Source organism: Panthera onca, chromosome A2 (assembly GCF_046562875.1).
Source record: "Panthera onca isolate mPanOnc1 chromosome A2, mPanOnc1 haplotype 2, whole genome shotgun sequence".
Classification (NCBI taxonomy): Eukaryota; Metazoa; Chordata; class Mammalia; order Carnivora; family Felidae; genus Panthera; species Panthera onca.
Genome location: NC_138340.1, coordinates 100,924,183 through 100,950,524, shown reverse-complemented (window position 1 = coordinate 100,950,524; position 26,342 = coordinate 100,924,183). Strand labels below are relative to the sequence as shown.

At 41.1% G+C, this 26,342-nt stretch overlaps 1 protein-coding gene across 1 annotated transcript in view; it reads left to right on the top strand.

Annotated features, from left to right (window-relative positions):
• Positions 1 to 26,342, top strand: part of COL28A1 (collagen type XXVIII alpha 1 chain) — a 175,474-nt gene that overhangs the window by 145,267 nt on the left and 3,865 nt on the right. Inside the window, exons 28-34 of the mRNA XM_078442134.2 lie at positions 3,099 to 3,167; positions 3,715 to 3,795; positions 3,885 to 3,920; positions 10,033 to 10,069; positions 11,693 to 12,247; positions 14,422 to 14,579; positions 25,391 to 25,583. Of these exons, the coding sequence (XP_078298260.2) occupies positions 3,099 to 3,167; positions 3,715 to 3,795; positions 3,885 to 3,920; positions 10,033 to 10,069; positions 11,693 to 12,247; positions 14,422 to 14,579; positions 25,391 to 25,583 (1,129 nt within the window). The remainder of the gene's footprint in view (positions 1 to 3,098; positions 3,168 to 3,714; positions 3,796 to 3,884; positions 3,921 to 10,032; positions 10,070 to 11,692; positions 12,248 to 14,421; positions 14,580 to 25,390; positions 25,584 to 26,342) is intronic.

Sequence of the window (26,342 nt, the reverse complement as noted above, 5' to 3'; positions counted from 1 at the left end):
GCAGGCATCTTCCCACCACCCTGCCTACGACTCTGTGAGCTGGCCATCCAGTCTGTATGTAGACAGACCCTTCTATCCTTCATATTCAAGATGAGGCTGCACATCCACTCTTAGAGCACATTTTTCAGCAAGTGTAATGAGGCTGGTCTGTGTTCCACATATTCCTGTCTATTCCTCTTCAGACCTGTGTTAGCTGTGTAATCTTCGGAAACAGAACAGATTTTTCTCCTCTCCTTTCTCCTGCTTGAATCTGAATGTGGATTTACTGTCTCAGGCTTATTTAAGTGACACCATCCCTATCCAAGGTTCTGGGGCTCTCAATACCACCATATTTCCTGGGTGAGAAAAGACTATTCTCTCTTGAATGTGAATGGAGTATAGAAGACCAGCGATCTCTGCCTGTCTCCTATCACCACTGAAGCAACCAACAGAACGAACAGAGGCACCACTCCTTCTTCTGGGGTGGGTGTCCTCAGGCCTGAGACGCACAATACTGCACAAGCCTTTACTGTGGGCCCACTCTACCATAGCACTGTGCTTGGCTCAACAGTTACCAAGATGAAAAAGACCTTCAGCAAATGAGTTCTCTGCAATCTGACCTTTGTAAGGAACTTGGTCTAAGTCCTCTGGAGATGAATTGAGGAGGCAAAACTGTAACCCCATACCTGCCTTGCATTTAGAAATACATGGCAGAGATGAAAAGGACCTAGAAGTTTAGCCAAGTCTTGGGTCCAACAAAAGTTGCGCATTTCAAAAGGAGTCTCCAATTATATTCATCTTATTTTGTACCCTCTATATAAGATTTGTTTTAATGAAAAGTTTCCCTTTTAGGGATTATGTACAAGTATGCAAAGATATATAAGAGCGTATTTATTGAAGTGTTATTTGTAACTGGGAAATATTGGAAACAACCATATCCATCACTAGGTAATGAATAAATTATAGTCGAGTTATTTAATGGCGTACTGTACAGCAGAGAAAATTAACAAACTAGAACTATGTATAGGTACACAGACAAATTTCCAACAGATAATGCTGATATTTAAAATAAAAATTGGAGGGGCTCCTGGGTGGCTCAGTTGAGCATCCAACTTCAGCTCAAGTCATGACCTAGTGGTTCATGAGTTCAAGCCCCACATCGGGCTCTGTGCTGACAGCTCAGAGCCTGGAGCCTGCTTCGGATTCTGTGACTCCCACTGTCTCTGCCCCTCCCCCGCTCACACTGTGTGTGTGTGTGTGTGTCTCTCTCTCTCAAAAAAATAAATAAACATTAAAAAAATTTTTTTTAAGAAAAACTGGATGTGTGGTGCCTGAGTGGCTTAGTCGGTTAAGCATCCCATTCTTCGTTTTGGCTCAGATCATGATCTCATGGTTTGTGTATGTGAACCCCATGTTGGGCTCTGCACTGACAGTGTGGAGCCTACTTGGGATTCTCTCTCTCTGCTCCTTCCCCAAGCACAGACACTCTCTCTCAAAATAAATAACCAAGCTTTAAAAAGTTTTAGAATACAATTGAATGCATAAATATATCACTTATTTGAAGTTTAAAATGTTAAATATTATCCATTGTCTTAGAATATATATATATGTAGTTAAAGCATAAAAACATGGATATGAGTGATGCATGTCAGTTTCAGAAAAGATTTCCCCTCTTGTTAAGAGCATGGGATTGGGTACATCAGGGGTTCAGTGCTATCTGCACCATTTCATTTTTTAATATGGTGGTATATAGGTGAGTGTTTGCCTTCTTCAGTATAAATTTTATGTGTCTGAAATATTTCATTATTAATACTTTTTGAAAGAAAGGGTTCTGTTGATTTTAAAAAGCTTGAAAGCCAATGAGCTAGGAAGGGGGGCTGAGGAATGCCACTACTCAAAGTTACAATGGTCTCCAAGCAAGCTATCTTGCCTTCTGGAGCAGTGGCTCTCAAGTCCTAGAAGGCCATGGCAAAATGCATATTTTACTCCTACCCCTATTCTTGATTCTCATTTCATAGTCTGAGGTTTTCATTAAGAATCCCAGCAGTTCTAGTAGGTGTGGTCAGTATACCTTTGAGAAAGATATTCAAGGTAAGCAGGTGAAATCCTCGGAGCTCCTGACCAGGAGAATCCACAAAGCTTTGCCACAGACTCATTGCTAATAATGATTCAGAGTTAAGCAGCATCAGAACTATGACTGTATACTGAACAGGGGTTATTCTGTTTCATGCTCGACATCATGAAAGCCCTTTAAATCTGTGTGGTTTAGGGAGCAGGGGGCAGGGGACAGGAGATAATGTTAAGGTGCAGGAGGGGGCAGTTAAAGTCCTTGAAATGAATACATTTTTATTTTCTGAATTAAGGAGGTACTAAATTTAGATAAATAGATTCATAGTAAAAAATTATCAGGGCTGGAACTAACAGTATATGGTGATTATATAAACAGCTCTTTGACATTCATTGGGTAGAGATGCTATTATATCCTCATTTCCTCCATTATTAAGATAATAAATGCTTTTAGCATATCAAAAAATATAGAAAAATGTAGAGAAGTTTATAAAAATCACCATTAATATCACAACTGAAATAACAGCTGCTTGTTATGTGTGAACTGATTGATATAATGTTCATAGTTTGAAATTGGCCAAGGTGGGAGTAATTACAACACAGAAATAGGCAAATGCTATAAATCAGCTCCTTCACTTCTACCCCAGATTCAGAAGTTAAATTTTTCCTAGCAAAGAATCGAGCCCATCTGACATACATAGTCCCCTCCAGATTTGTTTTGTTGTTTTTTTTTAAATGTTTATTTATTTATTTTTGAGAGGGGAGAGGGAGGGACAGAGAGCAGAGCAAAGAAGACAGAGAATCCCAAGCAGGCTCTGCACTGTCAGTGCAGAGCCCGATGCACTGGGCTCAAACTCACTAAGGAGATCACAACTTGAGCCAAAATCAAGAGCCAGACACTTAACTGACTGAGCCACCCAGGCACCCCTCCCCTGCAATTTAGATAATGTTATAAGGCTGTTCTGAAACTGTAAGTGTATATATGACCCAAAGAATTTTCTGAGTTATCTTGGGAAATTAATGGGATGATCCCTTCTTTATATTGTGTGTAGGGGGAGCAAGGACCTCAAGGTTTTCCAGGGCCAAAAGGCATGACAGGCCATGGCCTCCCTGGCCAGAAGGTAAGCATTTCAGGGCCTTAGAGGAACGCTTAGGTTTAAGATCTCAACAGCTTAACATAAACTTTAGAAGAACACTTCTACTGGTCATTCATCCTGACAGCTCTCAGAGGAAACAATCCATTTGAAAGCAGTTCCTTATGCATTTCCTTTCCTAACTATAAACATGCTTACTTCATAAAATCTCATTTTTTCATCCTTAAAAGCCAGCTGATAAAGGAACAAATCCTTACAACATACCACATAGAAAACACTGGATAACCCTGGTTAGAATGTTATAATAGTTGAACTTCCCGAAGGTAGCCAGCCGATCTGATAGTAACTCAAGATCTCCTCACCTTGAGACCCCTGGCTCATCATGAATTAGATTATGGTACCTGGGGGGTGGGGGTGGGGATATAAATATAATGCTTGCCATTTTTTTCCAGTAGTATATTTGTATCAACAAGCCCCACAGGTCTTTAAGAGATGCCGCTTGCAAACGAACCAAATTTTAGAGTTTGGCTTTAATATTTACGTTCTATACTTATTTTTTCACTATATTACAAAGGGAGAGCATGGAGAACGGGGCGCTATGGGAAAGAAAGGCGATAAAGGTGAAATTGGGGAGCCCGGATCTCCAGGGAAACAGGCAAGAAGTGATTTTTAAAGTCTTAGTGTAATTTTATACATTAGCTTGTTCCAACCTACACTGACTGTTACTCTTCTTCCACTAAGTAGGGGTTACAAGGACCAAAGGGAGACGCAGGACTTACTGTGAGTATCCATCCTAGAGGGTAATTGAGGGTTTACATTTGCAAAATTATTACATTCATGTTTCAGCTTCAGAAGCATGAATTCTTTGGACGCAGAGCTCCAGTTGCTTTTTAAATGATATCACTGCTACAAGCCCAGTGTTGACTGGGCATGAGGTAACTGATCTGAGCGTGAGGGAGAAATAACACCAGACAACCCTTACCCAGCCTCGTGGGGATATGCCGCTACTTCCCTCTGACCCCTGCTAGACATGGTAACAAGGAGGTGAGCTGTTTCAAAGAAGCCACCCGACCAGGTAACTTTTAATCTATGTGATCCTTCACGTTCCGGAATGGGAGTTCTGTTTCCTTGACTGGCTCCTTTAGGAAGTACTCCGAGAACAGCCATCACAAAATGGGGACTACTTTAAGATACGGATTCACTTATTCCAGAGAACTTGTGAGGCAACGACAAACTTTTCCTTATTCTCCCCGCACCATTGCAAATAAAAAGCTGACTCATTAACGTCCCACGGGGTGGGAAAGTTTTAGAAATTCTGTGGCAAAGTCTTTTTCTTCCTTTCTCATTGGAAGGCACTACATCTCCTAGAGTGGAGAAGCAACAAGAACCTTCTCTCTCTTTTTTTTTTTTTTTTCCTCTTTTTGATTGTTCAGTGTGTCATGGTCTGAGGACAGTGACCCTATTTGGTGTGCTAAGTGAATCCAGGTGTAGGGAGGTGGGAGTTTAGGTGGTGATGGTAAGACACGAGAGCTGGGCATATGACAAACAGAACACATACTTTTTTTATGGCCTGTTTGCCTTTTCCTCTTTGCTCTTCCTCACCACAAGTCAGACACCCCCAGATGCCTATGGGCATGAAACAGCTGTGTGCACATCAATGCCTCCCCCAGAGTAGCAGGGAGAATGTATGTCAAATCCCCAGAGGAACATTCCTCATTGGTTTATACCCTCCCTCCTATCCCAACATGGGGAGAGGGCCTGGCTTCCTTCATCCATTCATTTGTTCTCTCATTTCACCGACATTTATTGGGCATGTATTCTGAGTCAGGCTCTGACGTAGGTGCCAGGGGAATTGTCTAGAATAAAAGATTCTGTCTCTGAACTCAAGGAGCTCACAGCCCATTAGAAAGAAAGACAAGAAAACGATGTTCACCTGCAGTTTGATAAATGCTATGATAGGAGTAGATATGTGGATCCTGAGCAGACGAAATGATGTATGGTGATGCTTGGGGCCAAGTTAGGCTTTTATCTCCTGAGCAGAAATTTTTTTTAATTTTATTTTTAATTTTTAAAAATTTACATCCAAATTAGTTAGCATATAGTGAAACAATGATTTCAGGAGTACATTCCTTAGTGTCCCTTACCCATTTAGCCCATCCCCCCTCCCACAACCCCTCCCGTAACCCTCAGTTTGTTCTCCATATTTATGAGTCTCTTCTGTTTTGTCCCCCTCCCTGTTTTTATATTATTTTTGTTTCCCTTCCCTTATGTTCATCTGTTTTGTCTCTTAAAGTCCTCATATGAGTGAAGTCATAGGATACTTGTCTTTCTCTGACTAATTTCACTTAGCATAATACCCTCCAGTTCCATCCACATAGCTGCAAATGGATGGAACTAGAGATTTCATTCTTTTTGATTGCCGAGTATTACTCCTTTGTATATATATACCACATCTTCTTTATCCATTCATCCATCGATGGACATTTGGGCTCTTTCCATACTTTGGCTGTTGTTGATAGTGCTACTGTAAACATGGGGATGCATGTGTCCCTTCGAAACAGCACATCTGTATCCCGTGGATAAGTGCCTAGTAGTGCAATTGCTGGGTCATCGGGTAGTTCTAAAATTAGTTTTTTGAGGAACCTCCATACTGTTCTCCAGAGTGGCTACACCAGCTTGCATTCCCATTGAGCAGAAGATTTTTAACCAAGAGGCAGAGATCTTAGAAATGGGGGTGTCATTCTGCTGATTTGGCTTTCTAGATTCTAGAAAAGGGCCTAGCAGGGAAGGATGAATGAAGGAAGAGAGAATTTTCATTAAGTGCGAATCTAGTATGTGACCGGTACTGTGTAGGCTCCTTCACATCAGTACCACCCTTACTGGGTAAGATGCCTGGGGGCTCCTTAGAGGGCCCACTCTGGACCTTTAGTACTTCTTCAGCTGTACCCTTTCCTGGGTGAGGAGTCCTCGGGGCCAACAAGAGTGAACACCCTGAGCTCATGCCTCCCCCCCCCCCCCCATTACACTCTGGACACACAGGATCCCAGAATTGCCTGCCTAAATGGCCCATTTGGAAAGCTGACAGCACTGAGCTGTATACATGGGTCCACCCAAAAGGTGGGCAAGGGGAAAGTGTTTTCAGGGAATTTGGACAGAGCTCAGAATTGAGGACTGTGTTCACTACATGAATGCTGGCCCAGGCCCCATGCAGTGCAGAACTGGTGGGGAGAGGGTGCAATGAGAAGGGGACAGACTGTAGGCCACAACCCTCTCTTGCCCAAGACTCCATGTTAATCCATACGATAGCCCCGTGAGGTACTGTTATCTATACTTCAATGAAAGACATGCTAAGTCAGATAGAAAGTTTGAGCCATATGCCTGAAGTCACCTTGCTAACAAGTAGCAGAACCCTTGTAGCCAGAGATGGCTTGTCTGGTGCCAAATCTAGTCTGCTCTCCCACAAATTCTGCTCTTAGGAGGCCTCTTTCTTCTTCCCACCCACGCTCTCTCCCTGACCAAATATATCCCCAAACAGCTGTCAGTTGTAGATTCATCCAGATTAGCAAACTACTCTTCTAAGAGGCAAATACCAATGGCAGAGTTCGATGTTTTAATACTTCGTGCCAAAAATTGCTTCAGAAAGACTATTTCTCTGCCTGTCCCTTACATGTTTGCATTTCCCAGTGTCTGCCCTCAGTCTTCTCTCTCCTGGTCTTTAAACTCTCAGGAAGGGATAGCCATGAAAGGAAGGAGGGGGATGGGGGGGGGGGGGGTTGTAGTTTGAAAAGGCTAATGTAATATCATAGTAAAGTTGGATGGAGGGTGAAAAAATATTGTCTTTAGATTATAAACATGGAAAAGAATATGTTTAACAAATGGGGGTATGGGGATACACTAGTTTAAAAAAGACTGAAAGGCTCTGCTCCATGAAATCTCATCTGCCATCAACAGTCAGCTGTACACTGGCTTTTCTTAAATCCGCCTCCAGTTTGAACTGCTCTCTTGAGCACCAGACCTTACATCTCACTGCCTACTGGACATCTCCAGCCACATGTCCCCTTGATGCATCAGACCCAGCCAGGCCCAAGCTGAGCCCGGTGATTTTCATTAGCTCCCAGGCTGCCTAGTCCATTCTTCCCTACCTCTGAGAGTGTGCCATCACCATTTGTTTCCTTTGAGACTCCTTTTCCTCACCCTTTCTTCCAATTACACACCAACCCCCTTCATTTTCCCTCTGAAAGGTCCCTCCAGGCCAGCCCCTCCTACCCATCCACTGCCACTGCTGCTTTCTGGTGTCACTTTTTCCCCTGAACTATTTAGGAACCTCAACCCCCTCCACTGGCTGCCATGATCACCTTTTTAAAGTAAAATGTGATCAGATCTCTTCTCTGCCTAGGGACCATGTGTCTTCTAGCTGCCCAGGATAAAATTCACACCCTTCAACATGACACACAGACCTTCTAGAGTTCATCTGTCTTCCACATTTCCTGTCATCCTTTCTGCCATGTACCCTGAGTCCTAAGTTTACTCAAGTACTGTAATGCACTGTGCTTTGTGTACTTTGCCCCCTGCCTGGAATGTTCCTGCCCCACCTCCTCCTCCCCCAACCCCTCTACCCTGCCACCATTTCCTACCCCAGCCTGTTCACAATCTACCTCCCTGGACCACAACCCCACCCTCATGCTCCCACCCCTGGAAATCCCAGCAGACCAAAGTGGTTCTTTGGCTCCAACCCAATAGCATAGCACTTACAAAAGTACTTATTTGTCTACTTCTAATAAGAAGTACTATGAATCTTTTGATGGATATAAATTTGATGGCTTCATCATTGGCAAAAATAGCCAAAGTAGTCATTGGGCAATTTGAGTAGAAAAAAATAAAACAATTTTAGTCACGTAAAAGCAAAGAATAGGAGGAAAAGATTGATATATGTGAGTACTTAAAGCATTTTAGACCCAGTTATGCCATAAAAGCACAATGAAAAGCATTAGAATGCAACTTTGATATATAAATTATTCTTATAAATCAGTGAAAGAGAAACATTTTAATAGAAAATAATGGACAAAAAACATACAAAGAATTTGCACACGAGGATACAACTTGGAAACATGCTTATGAAATAAAATTTAGCCTCACTGAGAATTGCATAAGTATAGTTTAAAATACTGCAAATTCTTGTTCTATCAAATGGCAAAGATTATGTAATAGTAATAACCAGTATTTTGTGTCTAAAATAAAACAGTTTTTCTTATAGACTGCTGTTAGCGGTATCTGTTACAACTTTTCTGAATGTCACTTTGGCAGGATGAATCAAGAACCTTAAATGGTCGTGCATCTGACTTCAGTAATCACTTTTTTTAAATTTTTTTAAATGTTTAGTCATTTTTGAGAGACAGACAGAGTGGGAGCAGGGAAGGGGCAGGGAGAGAGGGAGACACAGAATCCGAAGCAGGCTTCAGGCTCTGAGCTGTCAGCACAGAGCCTGACGCAGGGCTCAAACCCACAGACTGTGAGATCATGGCCTAAGCCGAAGTCGGATGCTTAACTGACTGAGCCACCCAGGTGCCCCTCAAGTTTTTCAGAATACTTAATAATATGGGAAATTAATTATGCAATAATGTTAAGTGAAAAACTATAATCATAAACTTGGTGTCAAGTATTTTCTCCACTTGTAAAAAATTGAACATAAATACATATATTTCCCCTTTCCAAATACATAATATAAATATATAAATATAGACATTTGCCTTTTCTAGACATGTCCTGGTTTCAGATTTATTAAATGCCTCTCTAAATGTGCTAAAATATGACAAGCCCCCACCCCCCTCGAAAGAGATATCAGTGATGTTGCTGACTTCCTCATTTTATATAATTTTATAATATTGTATCTGGGAGTTCTTTTTAAATAGCCACTGGAATTATTGGCTTTTACTCAATTTAAATTAAAAATACAATTAAATTAAAATGCCCTGAATATTTTCCATACGTGTTTCTGTTAAGTCACATCACCAACGATGTCATCTTTACCCCAATTCTGTCAGTATAGATTTTTTTCTTCAAAACTTTACTTTTGCAACTGTTTAATTTTTATCTTCTTAGATCAGGTTCATGCCTCCTTCCTGTTGAGATTTTCTGGGCTTCTATTAAGTTAATCATTCCTGTCACCTTCCTGTCTTCGGCAAATATAGAATTCTGCCTTCTGTCGCGTCATCTCAGTTATTCGTAAATGTGCTGCTCAGGGCAGAGCATTGGCAGCTTTATTTCTACTACCCACCTCATCCCAGGCTCTTTTGCTGGGGCTGATGGCTGCAGGACCAGGGGCATTTAGGAACATGGCGACACTTCATGGAAGTGCCAAAGTCAAAGTATTGGGAAGCTGGGAAGGAGACTTGCAAAACTGGACAGCGGTAGAGAAAAGAAAGAGGGAATACAGTGTAGAATGAATTCTCTTTTGGCCCCAGTACTTGTCTTGGTTGCTCAGCACATGTGGGTTAAATTATGTAACTGATTGCACGCATTGCCCGCACCTTGTAAGCGGTACCTTATGGCGCTAGACCCTATCCTAGGAGTTCTGTGTGCATAGCCTCATTCGATCTCCATCACAGCCCTGAGACACAGATACTGTTAGATCATCTATGTCCAAGGTCACACAGCTGATAAATGCTAAGCCACAATCTGAACTGCGAAAATCTGAGCTATAACATTTCACAATGCAAACGCATTTCAGTTGTGATATATTGTGGCCAACTTTTAACCCCTGGGCTATTTATTTCCTTTGGTGAAAGAATAAAAGGAAACAGACCAATGCTGACTGTAGTAAGACATAGCTTTTAGGACTATAGGAAGAAATATTATGGTCATATAATTAATACATTTTCCTTTTGTCCTCCAGAAAGAAGAAATTATCAAAATTATTTTTGAGATATGTGGTAAGATTTGACTGTCAAGAAGAGAATCATCACTTTAAAGTACCAACCCTACTATGTTCTGTGTTGGTCAAGATAAATGTGGTCACCCGGAGATGTAGATGATACAGCTCATGGGAACGTTTGAAGCTCTTTTGAAAAGTCAATGAGAAATGGCAAGAAGCAGTGAGAGAGGCTATAGGAATCCTGATTTAAAAAAAGAAATCATCTTCCCAGGTGGTTCAGAAGAGTGAAGATACTGGCCCTGGAGTCTGTGGGCAGCCAGGCCTTTTGTGAGCACAGAGCTCATTTGTAATCAGTGACATTTACCTGAGCTTGGGAAGGAAAAAACAACAAAGAAATATAACCACAGGGGCCTAACTGGTATTTGAATCCAGCCTGGCTGGTGATTATATTGTCTGTGTTTTTCATGAAGCAAGAAGTCTCTCTGAGTGGAGTTTTAAGCACTATTTCTAGAGCGCATTTCATTTCAGAGGCAGGCCGACAGAGTCAGGAGGTCATCTTGAGCTTCAGAGCTCCATCTAAATGCTTCTGTGGCTAAATATGATTGACTTAAAATAGAATTAGCAGAAAGAGGAAGAAAAGAGATTAGCCAAAAGGCAAGAGATTAATAGACTAATGAAGATAAGAGAAACTTGCGTGTTTCAAACAGACAGAGGCAGAAACGTCTTTGTTTTTCCTTACAGAGAACCCCTGAACTGGCTTGTCCCCCAAAAGACCTCTGGGCTTTAAGAACCCACTTGGGACTCTGTATGGTGACAGGCCAATTTAGACGTGGCTTCTGAGTTTTAGAAGCCCTGTAAATATAACACCAAGTTTCCTCATGATTTTTTGTGGTAGGGTTGTTGGGCAACCTGAGGATATGAATAAACCAATGGAGCCCTGATAGTTCTTATTTCCTGGTGACTCTAACGATTGCTTTGAATGGTAAACCCTAAATAGAAGGTGTTTATTGACCAGCATTCTGAGATCATTCTCCTTAAAAGGTTTCATAGTATGGATGCACAGTTGGCCTCACTGAGCCAGCTTAGCGGTCACTGTGAGTGACTTGAGACATAAACTTGAGTAGCTGGGGACAGCTATTCTTGTGAACAGTTACAGGTCCTAATCCCTCCCCCACGATTAAACATTTTCAATCCATCACTTTACCCACTGCTCATGCTAATGAGCAAATAGCAAATCTCACAGAAGGATATGATTGAAGACTAAAATAGTAGCTTTCAGATTCAGTTTCAATACAAATGCTGGAAGGATAAAGAGCAAACTGAGGATAGGGTGATCTCTTAGGAAGAGGGAGAAGAATGTCATCAGGAAGGCATACACAGGGATGCAGTCTCTTTTAAAAATGTATTTTTTTAATCGGAGAAATTGGCACATAGCTGTTTGTTATTTTATCTTCTACGGTGTTTTGGTGGGGGGGGGTTGTGGGGTTGTTTTTGCAGTATACTATTTTTTTTAAAGTCAGATATAGAAACCAGAGGGGGACAGTTGTTAGCTATGTTAACACTCACAGAGAACGAAAGTAATAATCCAGGTCTCTGGTTCATCCCTGCCCCTCTCTCATACCAATCAGTAAGTTTTGATTTTCATTCATGCAATGTTTCTACCTCAACATGCATCTTTTAGGTTGTGGGCCCAAATGCAGAGAGACTCCTCTAGAATTGCTGTTTGTGATCGACAGCTCAGAAAGCGTGGGGCTGGAGAACTTCCAGATCATCAAAAATCTTGTGAAGACTCTGTCTGACCAGGTTGCTCTGGACCTAGCTACGGCCCGCATCGGCATAATTAACTATAGCCATAAGGTGGAGAAGGTGGCCCACTTGACACAGTTCTCCAACAAGGATGACTTCAAGCTGGCTGTGGACAACATGCAGTATCTGGGGGAAGGCACCTACACGGCCACAGCGCTCCATGAAGCCAACCACATGTTTGAAGCTGCAAGGCCAGGTGTAAAGAAGGTGGCCTTGGTCATCACTGATGGGCAGACAGATATCCGAGATGAAAAGAATCTGACAGAGGTGGTGAAGAAAGCCAGTGACATCAATGTGGAAATATTTGTGATTGGGGTAGTGAAGAAAAATGACCCCAACTTCGAAATGTTCCACAAAGAAATGAATCTGATTGCTACTGACCCAGATAGTGAGCACGTTTATCAGTTTGATGACTTCATTACCCTGCAAGGTAAGACTCAGTATCAGGTGAAAGGAGTTGATGTTATTGCTCCAAGTACCACATCACTGGATTATTCTGACCAAAAATGGAAAGCAGTAGGAGGCTAATGAGGCTTACACCAACATTTAATTGAACACATAAACTCCGGAAGGTAAAACACATTTAGCATCAATCCAGTTTAGAGAGTATAATCTCTTGTCTTTATTCATTTGGAATAAGTGCTGAGTTGGCCTTGGAGTTTGTTAACTGAGCTCATGGTTGAGGATATGGTTAAAAAGAAAGAGTAAGACTGGGGATATTCTAAGGTAATGTTCAAAAAGTTACCTAACTTGCATAAGATATGCAGTAAGCCAATAGCAAGGCAGAAAATAACCATGGAAGCAAAGTGAATTAAGAAGTACACGGGGAATGAAAAAAAGTTATGGTAATCTAAAGAGATGAGAAATACAATAACTGGGATTATTCTATTCTAGTCTCTGTTCTATTTCCTATTCTCTGCTCTTAACAAAATATGAAGATAATGAAGAATAAACAGGTGGATATCAGGAGTTTATCTTTTCTTTTTTAAGTTTATTTATTTGAGAGATGGGGAGGGGGAGAGAGAGAGAGAGAGAGAGAAATCCCTAGCAGGCTCCATGCTGTCAGTGCAGAGCCTGATGTGGGGCTCGATCTCAAAAACCATGAGATCATGAACTGAACCAATATCAAGAGTTGGATGCTTAACCAGCTGAGCCACCCATGTGCCCCAGGAGTTTATCTCAAAGTACAACATTGTGAATATTCATCATGCTACTCTGATGGGCTTCCCTCTATTACTTTACTCTTTAAAATGAACTGATATTTTTCAGTGAGTCATTCTAAGACACTAACTCATCTACAATTGCAGTAGGGTCAGTATTGTTTCACAAGCAATATTCCAACTCTTTGGAAACTGATAACTCATTCCAGCTTAGGAAGTAAGTAAAACATATGCTTAATCTGTTTGCAGTCTTAGGTTTGGCTCCCTCTTTCCTTCTCCACCCATCTTGGAGCGGGGTCTGACGTGGCCTAACACAGACTTTCTTTGCCTCATGCTGCTCCTGGCCTACTCTGGGTCCTAGCATAGCTCACCAGAAGAATAGCATGCCTCACTCAGAACCTTCTTACTTTCACTTTCTCCCTTTCTCCAGGCCTTTCGAACCTGGGGTTTCATTTCCTTAACACACACTGCAGGGTAACTGGTGGGTTTATCTGACATAGTCAATCTCACTGGGCTATTAATGTGTTAGAATGGCCATAAATATTACACATTTCAGACATATTACGTTTTGATAATTAAGAACTTTATCATCTTAACCAAAGGAGTTAGACTTCATTCCAGCCAATGAGGGATATATTTTTGGACTGGCTGGCCTTTTGCTATCCCTAAAACCAGAGATGACTGGCTATTATACTTCTTATGGGTAGAACTTGCCCCTTCCACAGAATAGTTCAGCTAACTGATGCTTTGGATAGCAAGGATTTAAGTCATCCTTTTGTGTACTTTAGGTTGTTGTATGTTATTAAATTAAATTGAATTATTTTATCTTATTATTTTTGAAAGTTTATTTGTTTTGAGAGAAACAGTGCAAATAGGGGAGGGGTAGCAAGAGAGAGGGAGAGAGGGGCACCTGGGTGGCTCAGTCGGTTAAGCATTCGACTTCAGCTCAGGTCATGATCTTGTGGTTTGCAAGTTCAAGCCCTGCATGGGGCTCTGTGCTGACAGCTCAGAGCCCGGAGCCTGCTTGGGATTCTGTGTCTCCCTCTCTCTCTGCCTCTCCCCCACTTGAGTTCTGTCTCTCCCTGTCTCAAAAATAAATAAACATGAAAAAAATATGTATATAGAGAGGGAGAGAATCCTAAGCAGGCTCCACGCTGCCAGCACAGAGCTCGATGTGAGGCTCAAACCCACGAATCATGAGATCATAACCTGAGCCAATACGAAGAGTTGGGCTTAACCGACTGAGCCACCCAGGCGCCCCAAATTGAATTATTTTAGATGGCCTCTTATAGGTGAGGCCCAAATGCTTTAAAACTTAGTTCACCGAGCAGTTGACTTCAAGTGATATGAAACTGTCTGTTTATTTTAAGCAAAGTATGGAAGATCTCTTTAAACATATTTTGTTCCCACTCTCCCCCCCCCTTTTATACTTCTCTTTTAAAAGACACCCTGAAGCAAAAAGTGTTTAAAAAGAAGTGTGAGGATTTTGATTCCTACCTCATTCAAGTTTTGGGTTCTCCACTACTTCAACCTGGGTTGGGGATATCAGGGGAAGAACTTGGTGGATCCACTCCAGAGCCTCAGGAAGAAATTTCAGAGTCCGTGAGTAACTGCCATGCCTAATTTGTGCCTAGCTTCAAATTGTGTATTCTGCTTTACATCAAAGACCATCTTGCCCTGCAGTGGCAAGAATCAACTGAGGGAGGGATATGTATTTTCAGGTCCTTGACTATAAATAGTAGTACTTTTGTCTTCATATATCTGGTTCTGAAATAGCTCTGGGGCTTGTGAACATGAATATGATTTTTAAAAATGTTTCCATATTTTATAAGTAATTATTTATTGAGTGCTACAAGTAATCTTTTTGTAGTGTACCCCAGCTACCACCAAAGAAATCGTGCACACTACTAGGACAGATTAACACTACACTATTTTAATCACCCTGTTGCCTTGCTCTGTGGATCCTTTCGTACAGGTCACAAGTCCCCCTCATCCTTCTGTGTATATGCTCCCCACTCTGCATCCTCGCAAGTTTCTTCTACGTGTGCACATGCTCAACCTGCCATTTTCCATGTTCCAAGCCCTGCTCTTGCTCATTTAGCTTCCACCTCCTGTGCTCAGAGTGGGGATGGGGTGGGAGGCTAAGCATCTCTATGGTACAAGGTGGATGCTCTGTTTTAGAGTTCCTCAATCACATGTGCGAGAAAGAACTGCCCCCTGAATGTGCTGAGACAAATATGACAGTCCCCATAGCAAGCTTCTGGGCACTGACCTCAGCCGATCAGGTCAGGAGCAATAGCTTTCGGTTCTTTTAGGTGAAAATTAGACAGCCTGCCATAATTACTGGTAAAGGAGTGCTGTGGTCTCTTCCCCACCAAGTTACAATCGAAGCAGGGCTGACTGATCCCTACCACACATATGGACATCTCCTAGCAAGAGGCACACAGGTGTCATACCCCTATTCTGTGAGCTCAGTGAAGTCTCTGTGCTGTGCTTTAATGAAAGGACATGAAATATTCATTATTAGCAAATGCAGCAATATCCTAGCATCAGGATTCAATTAACTATCTAGTTGGACTAAGGCCCTGAGAAACCTCCAGATTACTAGCTGGACCCAGAACCATTCAGATGGCCTAGGTTGCCATTCCTAAGGGGACAGACTATAGGACTCACTGGATTTTTATACTCTGTTCAAAAAAGGTTATAAAAGTCTCTAATATATTTTTATTTGATTAAATACTGACTCCAAGATGAGTAATTCCAGTGAGAGCAATAGAGTGCCCCTGGATTGCAGATTGAAATTCACATACACATTTATACCATATGGTCTATATCAGGGGTCAGCAAATTCTGTAAAGGGCGACATAGTAAAATTATTTACTTATTTATTTTTGGTTCTGCATGTCATTTGATCTCTTTTGCAATTACTCAGCCCTGCCTTTGAAGTGCACAAGCAGCCATAGCCAATACTTAAGTGAACCAACGTGGCTACATTCAGATAAAAGTTGTTTCTAAAAACAGACGAAAACTTGGATTTGGCCCATGGGATTTGCCGATTCTGGTCTTCACTGAGCATTTAAAAGTAAATTACAGACAAGAAAGTACACAGTTTATCTCTTCCTGAGCATAGAATGCTCCTGGGGCCTTGCCTGCTTGTGTGACTTACCACTTTGTCCCTTCCCTACTCAATCTGTCCCCTTCTGAAGATTTCCTATATGAGAGCAAACTCAGGTTTGATTCAGCAAGTGGCACTTAAACCCTGAACTCTCCTTGTAATCAATGAATTCCATAGTACATATTGATCATTTACCACTGTATGAGGTGGTGGCTCTTAAGACACAGTTTTTGCCCAAGAGAAGTCCATGGCCTATCAGGAATATGGAACATGCAAGAATTATTAAGAACTTTAGCAGAGCTGTGGGTGAGGCACAAAAGATGTTGCAGTTAATTTCAGAGTAAAGGAAGAATTTACAGAGGAAATGGCATTGAGCTGAGTTTTAAGGATAAGTAGTAGTTTTTCAAGAAAAGGGTAGGGGGAAGGGTATTTCCAGCAGAGGGAACATGTGGGCAAAGGGGGATTCCAAAAGGCATGGCATTTTAAGGCATTAGGACAGGTTCAGTCTAACTGGAGCCTAAGATGTGTGTGGAAGAATGGTGAGTGTTACAGCTGGACATTACACACGTCATGTGGCAGGTGAAGGAGCTTGAACTTCATCTGTAGGCCAGGCAGCCAGGAGAAAGCAGAGGAGTTTCTAAAGTGAGGGTCGTATGGTCATGTTTGGTTTGCATGGGGAATAACCCTGTTGCAGCACAAAGGAGAAGTAGAAGGAGGAGGAGGACAGGAGATTAGAGCGGAGCTGTGAGATCCTGTGATGGTCCGCAAGAGAGGTAATGAGGCCCTGAACTAACACAGGGTGGTCGGAATGAAACCAGGCATAGAGTAGAAGTCATTTCTGGGGTAGAATTTAGTGACTGGATGGATTGGAACTTAACCAGCTAGATTTCTAACTTGGATTTGGAGTGAACTGAAACACCATCTGCTGAGATGGAGGCTATAGGAGGCAAATCTCACAAATTGTGAGATCATGACCTGAGCCAATAATTAAGAGGTGGATGCTTAACCGACTGACTTACCCAGGTGCCCCAGGGTGGGGTATTTTGAGGAAAATAATGAGCTAAGTTTGCTCCAGTTAAAGTGGAGGTGCCTGAGGGACCTCCAAGGCACTTACAACACAGAATGAGGGACAGCAAGCCCCTCTGCCTCTGTTATCACTACCCAGGAAGTTAGAGGGACCTGAGAAACAAATGATGTTAACAGATTATGACAGGTGAAGCAGTCTAGTAGTTGTGGAGGGGAGGGCATAAGAAAAGTGTATCCAAAATGGTTTGGATTTATAACACCAAGCACCACGTAAAGGGAAACTGAGGCTCAGCTAGGCTCTCCTAGGGTGCCTCTGAGCAAGATAGTGAAGCTTGCAAAGGACTTGAGCTTCTAGCCCTTATCTCTAGACCTTCTCACCCTGGCTCTCTTTGCAGAAGCACCAAGGCAAGATTGAAGTTTTAAACAATAAATGTTCCTAATAGATTTTAGTCTGAACAAACATATCTGCATTTATATTAATAGCTCTGTCATGTACATATATAATGTACACACACACATAAATACAAAAACATACTTATATACCTGTGCATGCACACCCACCTTTATCTTAAAGCATAATTACAAAAATAAATAAATAAAGGTATAATTACAAGAATCCAAACATGTAATGTGAATCTGTCCAAACCTTTCGATTCTCAGATTGTTCCCAAGCCTACCCCTAGGCAATCCTGTAAAACAAATGATCCCAGAAGTCTTATTTCTGTTACTGTGTCTGTATTTCTTTTCTCTGTTGCCTCATTACCCCTTACAGCATTTACTTCTGGCCTTCCTTCTTCTCTTCTATCAAAATCTGTTCTTAGAGAAAAGTCTAGTTATTTATACATTTGTGTGAACTCTAAGTCAATGGGTTTCCACCTCCAAGAAGGACTTACATTTTAAGCATTGCATCTTTCTGTGGAATGAACGTGAGGCACACTACACATCTGTGAACAGGTGGGTTGGGAAATGTAGAAAGCAGGTGCATTTCCCAGGTTCTACTAAATTCATAACTCTTCGGCAACCCTGCTCTGTTGCTCTCTTAGGCCAGTCTTGGGAAGCTAAACATGGGCATACATTCTAGTCTGTTCCTCTCCTGAAATCTCAGGATAATGGATTCTTTCTTTGGAGCTGATTACATTTTACATTGTTAATAATTATTTATGCATTTACCTTAACTCTCCTAACAGATTGAACTTCCTTGAGAACATGATCTGTGTCTAAATAAATGTTGTGTCCCACTTATGACTCAAAACTGTGCTTCATCTTTCATACAATAGATGCCCAATAAATACTTGTTGACCAAATGAATGCTATGCCAAATGTTAGGCTAAAAAAGAAATCTCAAATTTTTCTTCAATGAAAGGCATCAATTATACTGTTTTTAAAAAAATCCTTATCTTTTACAGGACTAATAATGTTGGCACTCATGTTCCTTTATTCTTTCTGGGCATATTCAGTTAGGTTAAGATTTCTAAGATATAAATGTGAGTGGGGCAATAAAACCAAGGACACATTATTTAGTCAGACCAACTGATTATATCCAGTAATGGTTCATTAAGCAAATAAGCATATTAATGTCCTGCATGAAGTCACTTTTTGTCATTCTAAATGCATTAATAAAGTAATGTCAACACACAGGTTGTTTACTCACTGGAGCTGGTTTCTTATAACAATATTCTAGCTTTTTTTTTTTTCCAGTAGAAAAGAAGCCCTGTGTACCCTTTCCTTAAAACTTCTTTCTGTACCATGAAAATTTGTTCCCTGATTGCCAATAACTTGGATAACTGGCAGCAGAGATATATTCCTCTTGGTGGAAAGGAGGCTGTGGGATTCATATGCAGGGTGCTTACACAGCAAGCCAGTGAAGGGGGAGTCAAGCTAGTGTGGGAAGGATGCCTCTGGGTAGCTCTGTACCAGAAGGAAGTGGGAAGTTGGGAGTCTTCTCACCTTTGTTCTCATCAGGAGATGCAGTCCAACGCCAGGATGCAGGCCCCTCATTTCCATGGAGGAAATGTACACCTATTGATGTAAATGATGTAAATGGCAAACTAACATAGCAGGCTGATGGCTGGCCGTCCCTCCCTCTCACTGTCCACCCTCTTAGTGAGACCCTGTCCCCGGTCCCCATCCCACTTGCCTCATCACTCCCCTCATGTCCATCTCATTTTCACTCTTGCTGGCTCTCCTATCTCTTACCCTCCTTTCCCTGCAATGTGTATTCATTCTTACTCCATCCTGAGATGGGCTCCACTGGCAATTTCTTCAAGAACTAGAGCTCTGGCAGGTTTTGACTTGATATTGGAATTGGATGTGTCCCTTTGTCCTAAAATATGACCCTAGGCTCTATCCTCAATTCTAATGTGATACCTTTTAGTCTCCTACCTGTGCTCTGAGGCCCATTCCCTTCTGCGTCTTCCAAGACTAGGACCTTGCTTCACTGTTGTGTCAATATTTCCTTTCTTGCCAATATTTCTGACTCCCTCCCTACAGCTAGTAAATAGGTTTTAGACTCTCACATCTAAAACATTCTCTAACCCTCTCTTAGTTCATGTCCCTCTTGCTAATATCCTATCTCTATCTTTTTATAATAAAATTATTCCACAGGCCAGTCTCTGCTGTCTCTGCCTCTCTGTCAAACATACACATATCCCTTTACCCTCCTTCCCTTCCTCTCCGTCTCCACTTCCTTAGTTCTGTTCACTTGGAAAAAATTTCTGAAGGCAGGCTACTGCCTCCAATATGGCACGGAAACAATCTCCTAATTGCCACATCCTTACTGCCATCCTCTTACTTACTCTCTCATTTGCATAAACACCATGCCGCTCCTTTCTTTGATTTTGAGAGTCTTCTTTCTCCTTGTTCTCCCCCCAGCCTTCTGAACATCCTTTCTCAATTGTTTTGGGGGGTTCTCTGTTTATTCCTTAAACATTAAACTCTTAACTTTTCTAACATCTGTTCTTAGCCTTCTCTTTCTGAGTTCCAAAGCCACCTATGTTAACAACTCTCAAAATCTGCTTCCCCAGTCCAGATCTTTCTCCTGGGCCCCAGGTTTACATTTTTTGTTATCTGTGCAGACCTTACTCTGCGTGTTCCACAGTCAGCCAACATGGAATACGTTCACAATGCTGCTCCTCCAGATTGCCTTCCTTAGGGATATAGTCCCACCAACCAGCCAGGTACCTGATGGAAAACCTGGATGCACTGATAGCTGTAATCTTACTTTATCTCCATACTTTCTGATGTTGTCTTTTTTGGTCTGTTCTTATCATCTCACAATCCATGCTGTCAACTCTTTTCTCCTCATCCATTCAGATTGAGGTCTCATCATTTCTTTTCTACATTAATAATATGGTCTCAAAACCCTTGTCCTATCACTCTTTTCCACATCCTCTCCAGTTTACTCATTACTTGCTGATAGTGTCATTTCATTTATTTTTTTACTCTTAAAAATAACATCATCAATTATTTCTCCTATATATAATCCCATTTTGACTGAATTTCCTTTAAAAACCTGTCTATAATACAGTGACATCTATTTTAACTTGGTATAAAGCCCCCATGACAGTACATTAGGAAAAATAACATAAACACTTGGGTATATCTATATCTTCTCCTATAGGATCCTCCTAATAGGGTATTGAATTCCTCCTAACAGAATTCAAGCAAAATTCTGCAAGTTGCTTGATCATATTATACACATTATTAAATGAAATAGTCTATTCATAATCAATGCTCTTAAAACATGTGGACTTTTCAAACTTTCAGAAACAACATGAGACCGAGACTAGTGTTAGTTTAGCTTCTCCACCAACAGGAAAATTAAGTTGATTTCCTGAAATCAGACCTAATTATTTGTGGTGGTCAAAAAACTCAAATTCTTGATAAAACCCTATGAAACAACCAATATTAGTATTGTTTAATGAAGTTGCTGTATAAGTGCCATATGTTGCTAATAATAGACTTATTAAGACGCTTCTATCTTATGAAGGGGTAAAAAAAAAAAAAAACACTGCAGACTGATCTAGAAGAAATATTCTGGACCTAGAAGTTAGGAAACTTGGCTTGTATTGTCAATGTTGAAGCTAAATACTTTATTTCCTTGGCTCTGTAGTTGGGTTTTTTTTTTTCTATGTTATTATTTCAGAGATCGGGATGTATCTATTTAGTGTGTTGTGGTCTTTTTAAAAAGACTTTAAAAATTTATAGTGTATCTGACAGTGAATCACCTCTTAGAAATAAAATCTGATAGCTGCCTGACATTGCGCGAATCACCTATTACTTAAGGTTTCTGTTCCCTCATTTGCAAAGTAAAGGATTATTGCTAGACTCTTCTTCCTTTAAAAAAAAATATGATTAGAAAGAAGAGTCTGAAACATTTACTGGGCAACGGCAGAATGGAGGGCATTATACTCATGTAGAGGAGGTTTTAAACAGAATAAAATCCTGCAGTCCACCCTCTAGGAAAGCTGCAGGCCATCAGGGGAGGCACACAGCCCAAACTTAAGGTGTTCCTAACAGTCCTCAGCAGCCTTTACTGCAAATAAAGAGCATCAGTTTAGATATGTTTTGAGAGACCTGGCAAAGAAGTGTGGTCACCTGGGAAGAGTCAATTAAGGTTAGAAGCCTACGAAATCAGGCACCTTGAAGGCGCTGGCTGTGGAGCCAGCTGGCAGGAGCAGAGTCCCCACAACCAACCAGGAGAAACTTGGATCCTCACTTTTGGAAAAAACAAAGTCCAAACACATGGGCTAATGCAGGTGATGACTAACATTTATCCAGAGAAGACATGAGCTCAGATTTGAAGAGCCTGTCTGTAATATATGCAAGATTCGGGGTAATGAATGACAAGACAAATGTTTGGAAATCACAAACCAAATGACCTTTTGGAATCATGTGGCACCCTGGCTAGTAATTCTCCTTTTAGCTCTCACGTTTGCTTTCTAGGATGTTGCATGAAATCTGTTTTCTCCTCTTAAAGATCTGCTCTAAGGCTGAAAGAGACTGACACTGTCACATGTGCTTGTCCAGTGTCACAAAGTAGCCCTGGACTCTAGGTGTTGCCCCCTCACGTGCCCCTAGCTCCACTTCTGTGTTGTTTTCTGTGGGGAGTCCCTGCTCAGAGCTAAGACCACTGGTCTCCTCCAAGGAAGGCTGCTGAGGTGATAGGCTTTTGTTTTTAGGTTTAAGATTTATAAAAGATCAGAGAATGCATATAACAAGCAGTTGAGTGCCTGCCACCAGGACATGACTCAGGTTTCCATTTGTTCACTCACTCTTGCTTCAGATAAAGTTAAAGTCCTTGCTTGTTTGTGGTCAGTCTGATCCTCCTCCTCCAACAACAACTCCTCCTCCTCCTCCTCCTCCTCCTCCTCCTCCTTCCCCTCCCTCCAAAGGCAATGACTACCCTGAATCGGGTGTGCATTCTGCCAGTAAAGTTTGGGACTGCTTAAATACCACTTTTAGAGAGAGAGATGTCAGGGTCTAATCTTTTCTTATTTTAAAACAATGACATTAAAACCTAAAGGAATGGAATAATTAACCCAAAGTCCCCTCTCTCCTTCTCTCTCCCTCCAACGTACTCTGAATTTATCCAGTGACTACTATTTGCTGTTTGCTGTTCTATGCAATAAAGATTTTTAAAAAGAAGACAAACAGGAAGGAAAGAAAGAAAATGTGGCATGGTTTAATTTCTCTTATCAGGGAGGTGATAGTTACACATGTGAAACAGGAAAGGATAGGAAATAATGTAGGATTAAAGGTTAACTCCTAGATATCAGGGCCAAGGTGGGGAGCATTTGAAGGCACTATGCACGTACTGGAAGGGGAGCATTAGCACTGACTAGGTTATTGGGAAAGGTTTTGGTGCTGGGGACCAACTTTTCCTGGGCCCCTTAAGAGGGCAGACTTTGAGAGCCTGAGGCAGAATGAAAGGGAAGAAATGAAAGGTCATAGCAAAGTGGGCTGAGAGGAGTGGCTGGTGAGGTAGCACGTGTGTGTGTGTGTGTGTGTGTGTAGGAGACAGAGTGCGGCAGGGCTGTGGAGAACAGTTGAAGAATTTTTCACCTATCAAACTAGTAATTACATCTTTTTTCAGTCATAATAGCTAGGAAATGGTGATCATTTAAGAAAAAACATTCACTAGTGAGAATGCAAATTATAAGACTTTTCTGGAGAAGACTGTCTCATAAGCCTCAAATATGTGTGTTCTTAGATCCAGCAATCAGCATGTGGTTTCAAAAAAAAAAAAAAAAAAAGCAAAAAAATTAAATGTTTAAAAAGGTATTGTCATTGTATATTTAAAGGTAGTAATATAATTAAATGGTATTTTAGGGCCACAGTAATATCATAAGTTCAAAAAAGGAACATAGAAAACCTGTTAACACTCCAATATTTTTTATTTGTTAAAATAAATGCACAGAGGAAAAAGATTGAGGTAAAAATACACCTGAATATCATCGATGATTATTTCTGGGAGGTGGAACCTTGTGATTTTTATTTTCTTCTTGTTGCTTGTCCAGATTCTCTAAATTCCCTTCAATGACTGTGTTTGTTTTTATAACAAGAAAATTATAAAAATGACAAACCATAATAATGATGCATTTGTTTAAATAATCTGAAATCTCATGGAACCAAAAGGGAAAATAATTCTCACTGATGAAAAAATATTAATTCCATTTGCTCTAGAACCTGAGGTATAATGCTCTAGCAGTCAAAATTCCCAAATGATGCTGTGACTGAGAAAGAAAACACACACTCCTACACTTACAAGAGGTAAAGAGTAACTTATGAGGCCCTAAGGCTTGAACAAGGGAATGATTTAAAGGCCAAGTTAGTTCCTTTAAGAAAACTGCTGCCCAGTGCACTTCTTCAAAGGAAACTTCTCACCTGACAGATAGTAGATCTGAAGTGTAGCCTACTGCCTATTGGCTTTTTTACGTTTGATAAACTACTCCTTAGTCAAGCTTTTAAGTTATTTTTTCCTTAACAAAATATGTGCAAACAAAACAAAACCAAAACATAGGATTTCTTTCTTGAAACAGGCATTTCTCAGATTTTATCACCAGCTTACCAATGATTTGGGGGAGGCTCTTTATTCGTTTGGAGCTTTGGGTTCCCCTATAGAAAATGAAGTATTCACAGAATTTTCCTTTAGCCTTAAAATTCTGTAGTTCAATGATGACTACATTGCAATAGTGTATGTTTCAATGTGTGTGTGTGTGTGTGTGTGTATGTTTGTGTGTGTCTATAGTATAGTATAGTGTATGTTTCTGTGTGTGTGTGTGTGTATGTTTGTGTGTGTCTATAGTATAGACAGCAGAGAGCAGCTAATAATAACAGCTGGCTCTGGTCCCAGGATGATAGAAAACACAGGTAAGAAAACATCAAAAAATGACTTTACTTAGTTCGATTTGCCTATTTAAATAAATAAACAAAAAGAAAACAAAAAGAGTGCCTTGCAAGGATAAGTGACCATACCGTGCTAAGACCAAGATAAATGATTGACTCAATTCCCTGTAGCTGGGGTCCAAGGGAAAAGAAGTAAAAGAACTTAATTGGTCCCATAAAAGACTGACCTTGTCGACAATAACTGACATGACTTTTTTTTTTAAGCAAAATACCTTTTTTGCCTTGTCTCATTACATATCATAAATTCAGACAGAACTTGGAAACTTGAGTCCAGAAAACTTGCTTTTGACATTATGTTCCTTTGTTCCTTCACTAACAAACATTTTTAGAACTTCTTAGAAGCTGAGCATCCTGCAGCATTGGGCATTTGCTGGGGTCAAGATAATAGGATGAGACGAAAAGCAATTGCTACTATTTTTATTTCACCTGCATGATTGTCCTCTGCCACCCAATTCCCAATCCCAAAATCATTTGAGGGTTTGTTGTAGATATTTTGGAATATATTATTAATTTCTCTAGTGTTAAGAAATGGAAAAGTCCGTTAAAAAGGCAAGATCAAAGAAACTAGTGGTTATTTCCCCTCCTCATGACAGTGAGTATGAAAAGAATGGAGATAAATTTCTCCCAAGCCCATACCTTTCATACTCTGAATGTGGATCTCTCCGGAAGGCCAAGCACAGGGACATCTGTGCCTGGCAGAAGGGAAGTCCATAACTTAGGTACTCTGGGATGCATGACACAGAAGAGGGGCATCATTCCCTGAGCTTTTATTGAAATAATATTGGAGAGTTGGGGAGAAGAAGCAATGCTGAGGTTTTCCTGAAATATTTCCCCAAACTAGAAACGTGAATTTTTTTGTGTGTAGGTCACTGTCTCTGGAGCCCATGACAAAGAGAAAGAGCCTAACTGGGCTGATGGCCTGACTACCACTCCTTCACCTGAGGCTGCTACCACCCAGGAGCCATTGCTCAGCCTCCCTGAGGAGGGGACAGAGGGTCTGGAAACAAGAATTCCAAGTCCCATTTTGAACTTAAAGCCAGAAAAGTTGGCGCACCAAGGTAAGAGATACCTGCCAATCAGCTGCTGCATCTACAATGTCAAGGCATAGAAAGGGTGTGTCTCTGAAATCTCATTCAGAAATAACATGTGTTGACTCAGGGAGGACAAAAGACACTTTTCATTTTATTATAGGTAGAATAAGAAAATAGAATGGTCATAGGACAAATTTATGCAATAAGAAAATTTTAAAGCTCTTATAATGTTTAGTTTTTTAGAGATTTAGGAGTTTTTTTAATGTTTACTTATTTTTGAGAGAGAGCGAGAGCGAGAGCGAGAGCGAGAGAGAGAGAGAGAGAGAGAGAGAGCGCACAAGCAGGGGAGGGGCAGAGAGAGAGGGAGACAGAGATTCCAAAGCAGGCTCCAGGCTCCAAGCTGTCACCGCAGAGCAGGGCTTGAACTCACGAGCTGTGAGATCATGAAACTGAGCCAAAGTCAGACACTTAACCAAGTGAACCACCCAGGTGCCCCATGTTTATTGTTTTTTGTTTGTTTGTCCGCTTGTTTCATTTAAATGCCTTTACAAGGGTACCTGGGCAGCTCAGTTAAGCATCTGACTCTTGGTTTCAGGTCAGGTCATGATCTCCCAGTTCGTGGGTTTGAGCCCCATGTCAGGCTCTGTGCTGACAGTGTGGAGCCTGCTTAGGATTTCTCTCTCTCTCTCTCTCTCTCTCTCTGCCCCTTCCTGGCTTGCTTACTCTCTCTCTAAAAAAATAAATACACATAAAAAAATAAATAAATTTAAAATGCCTTTACAGATG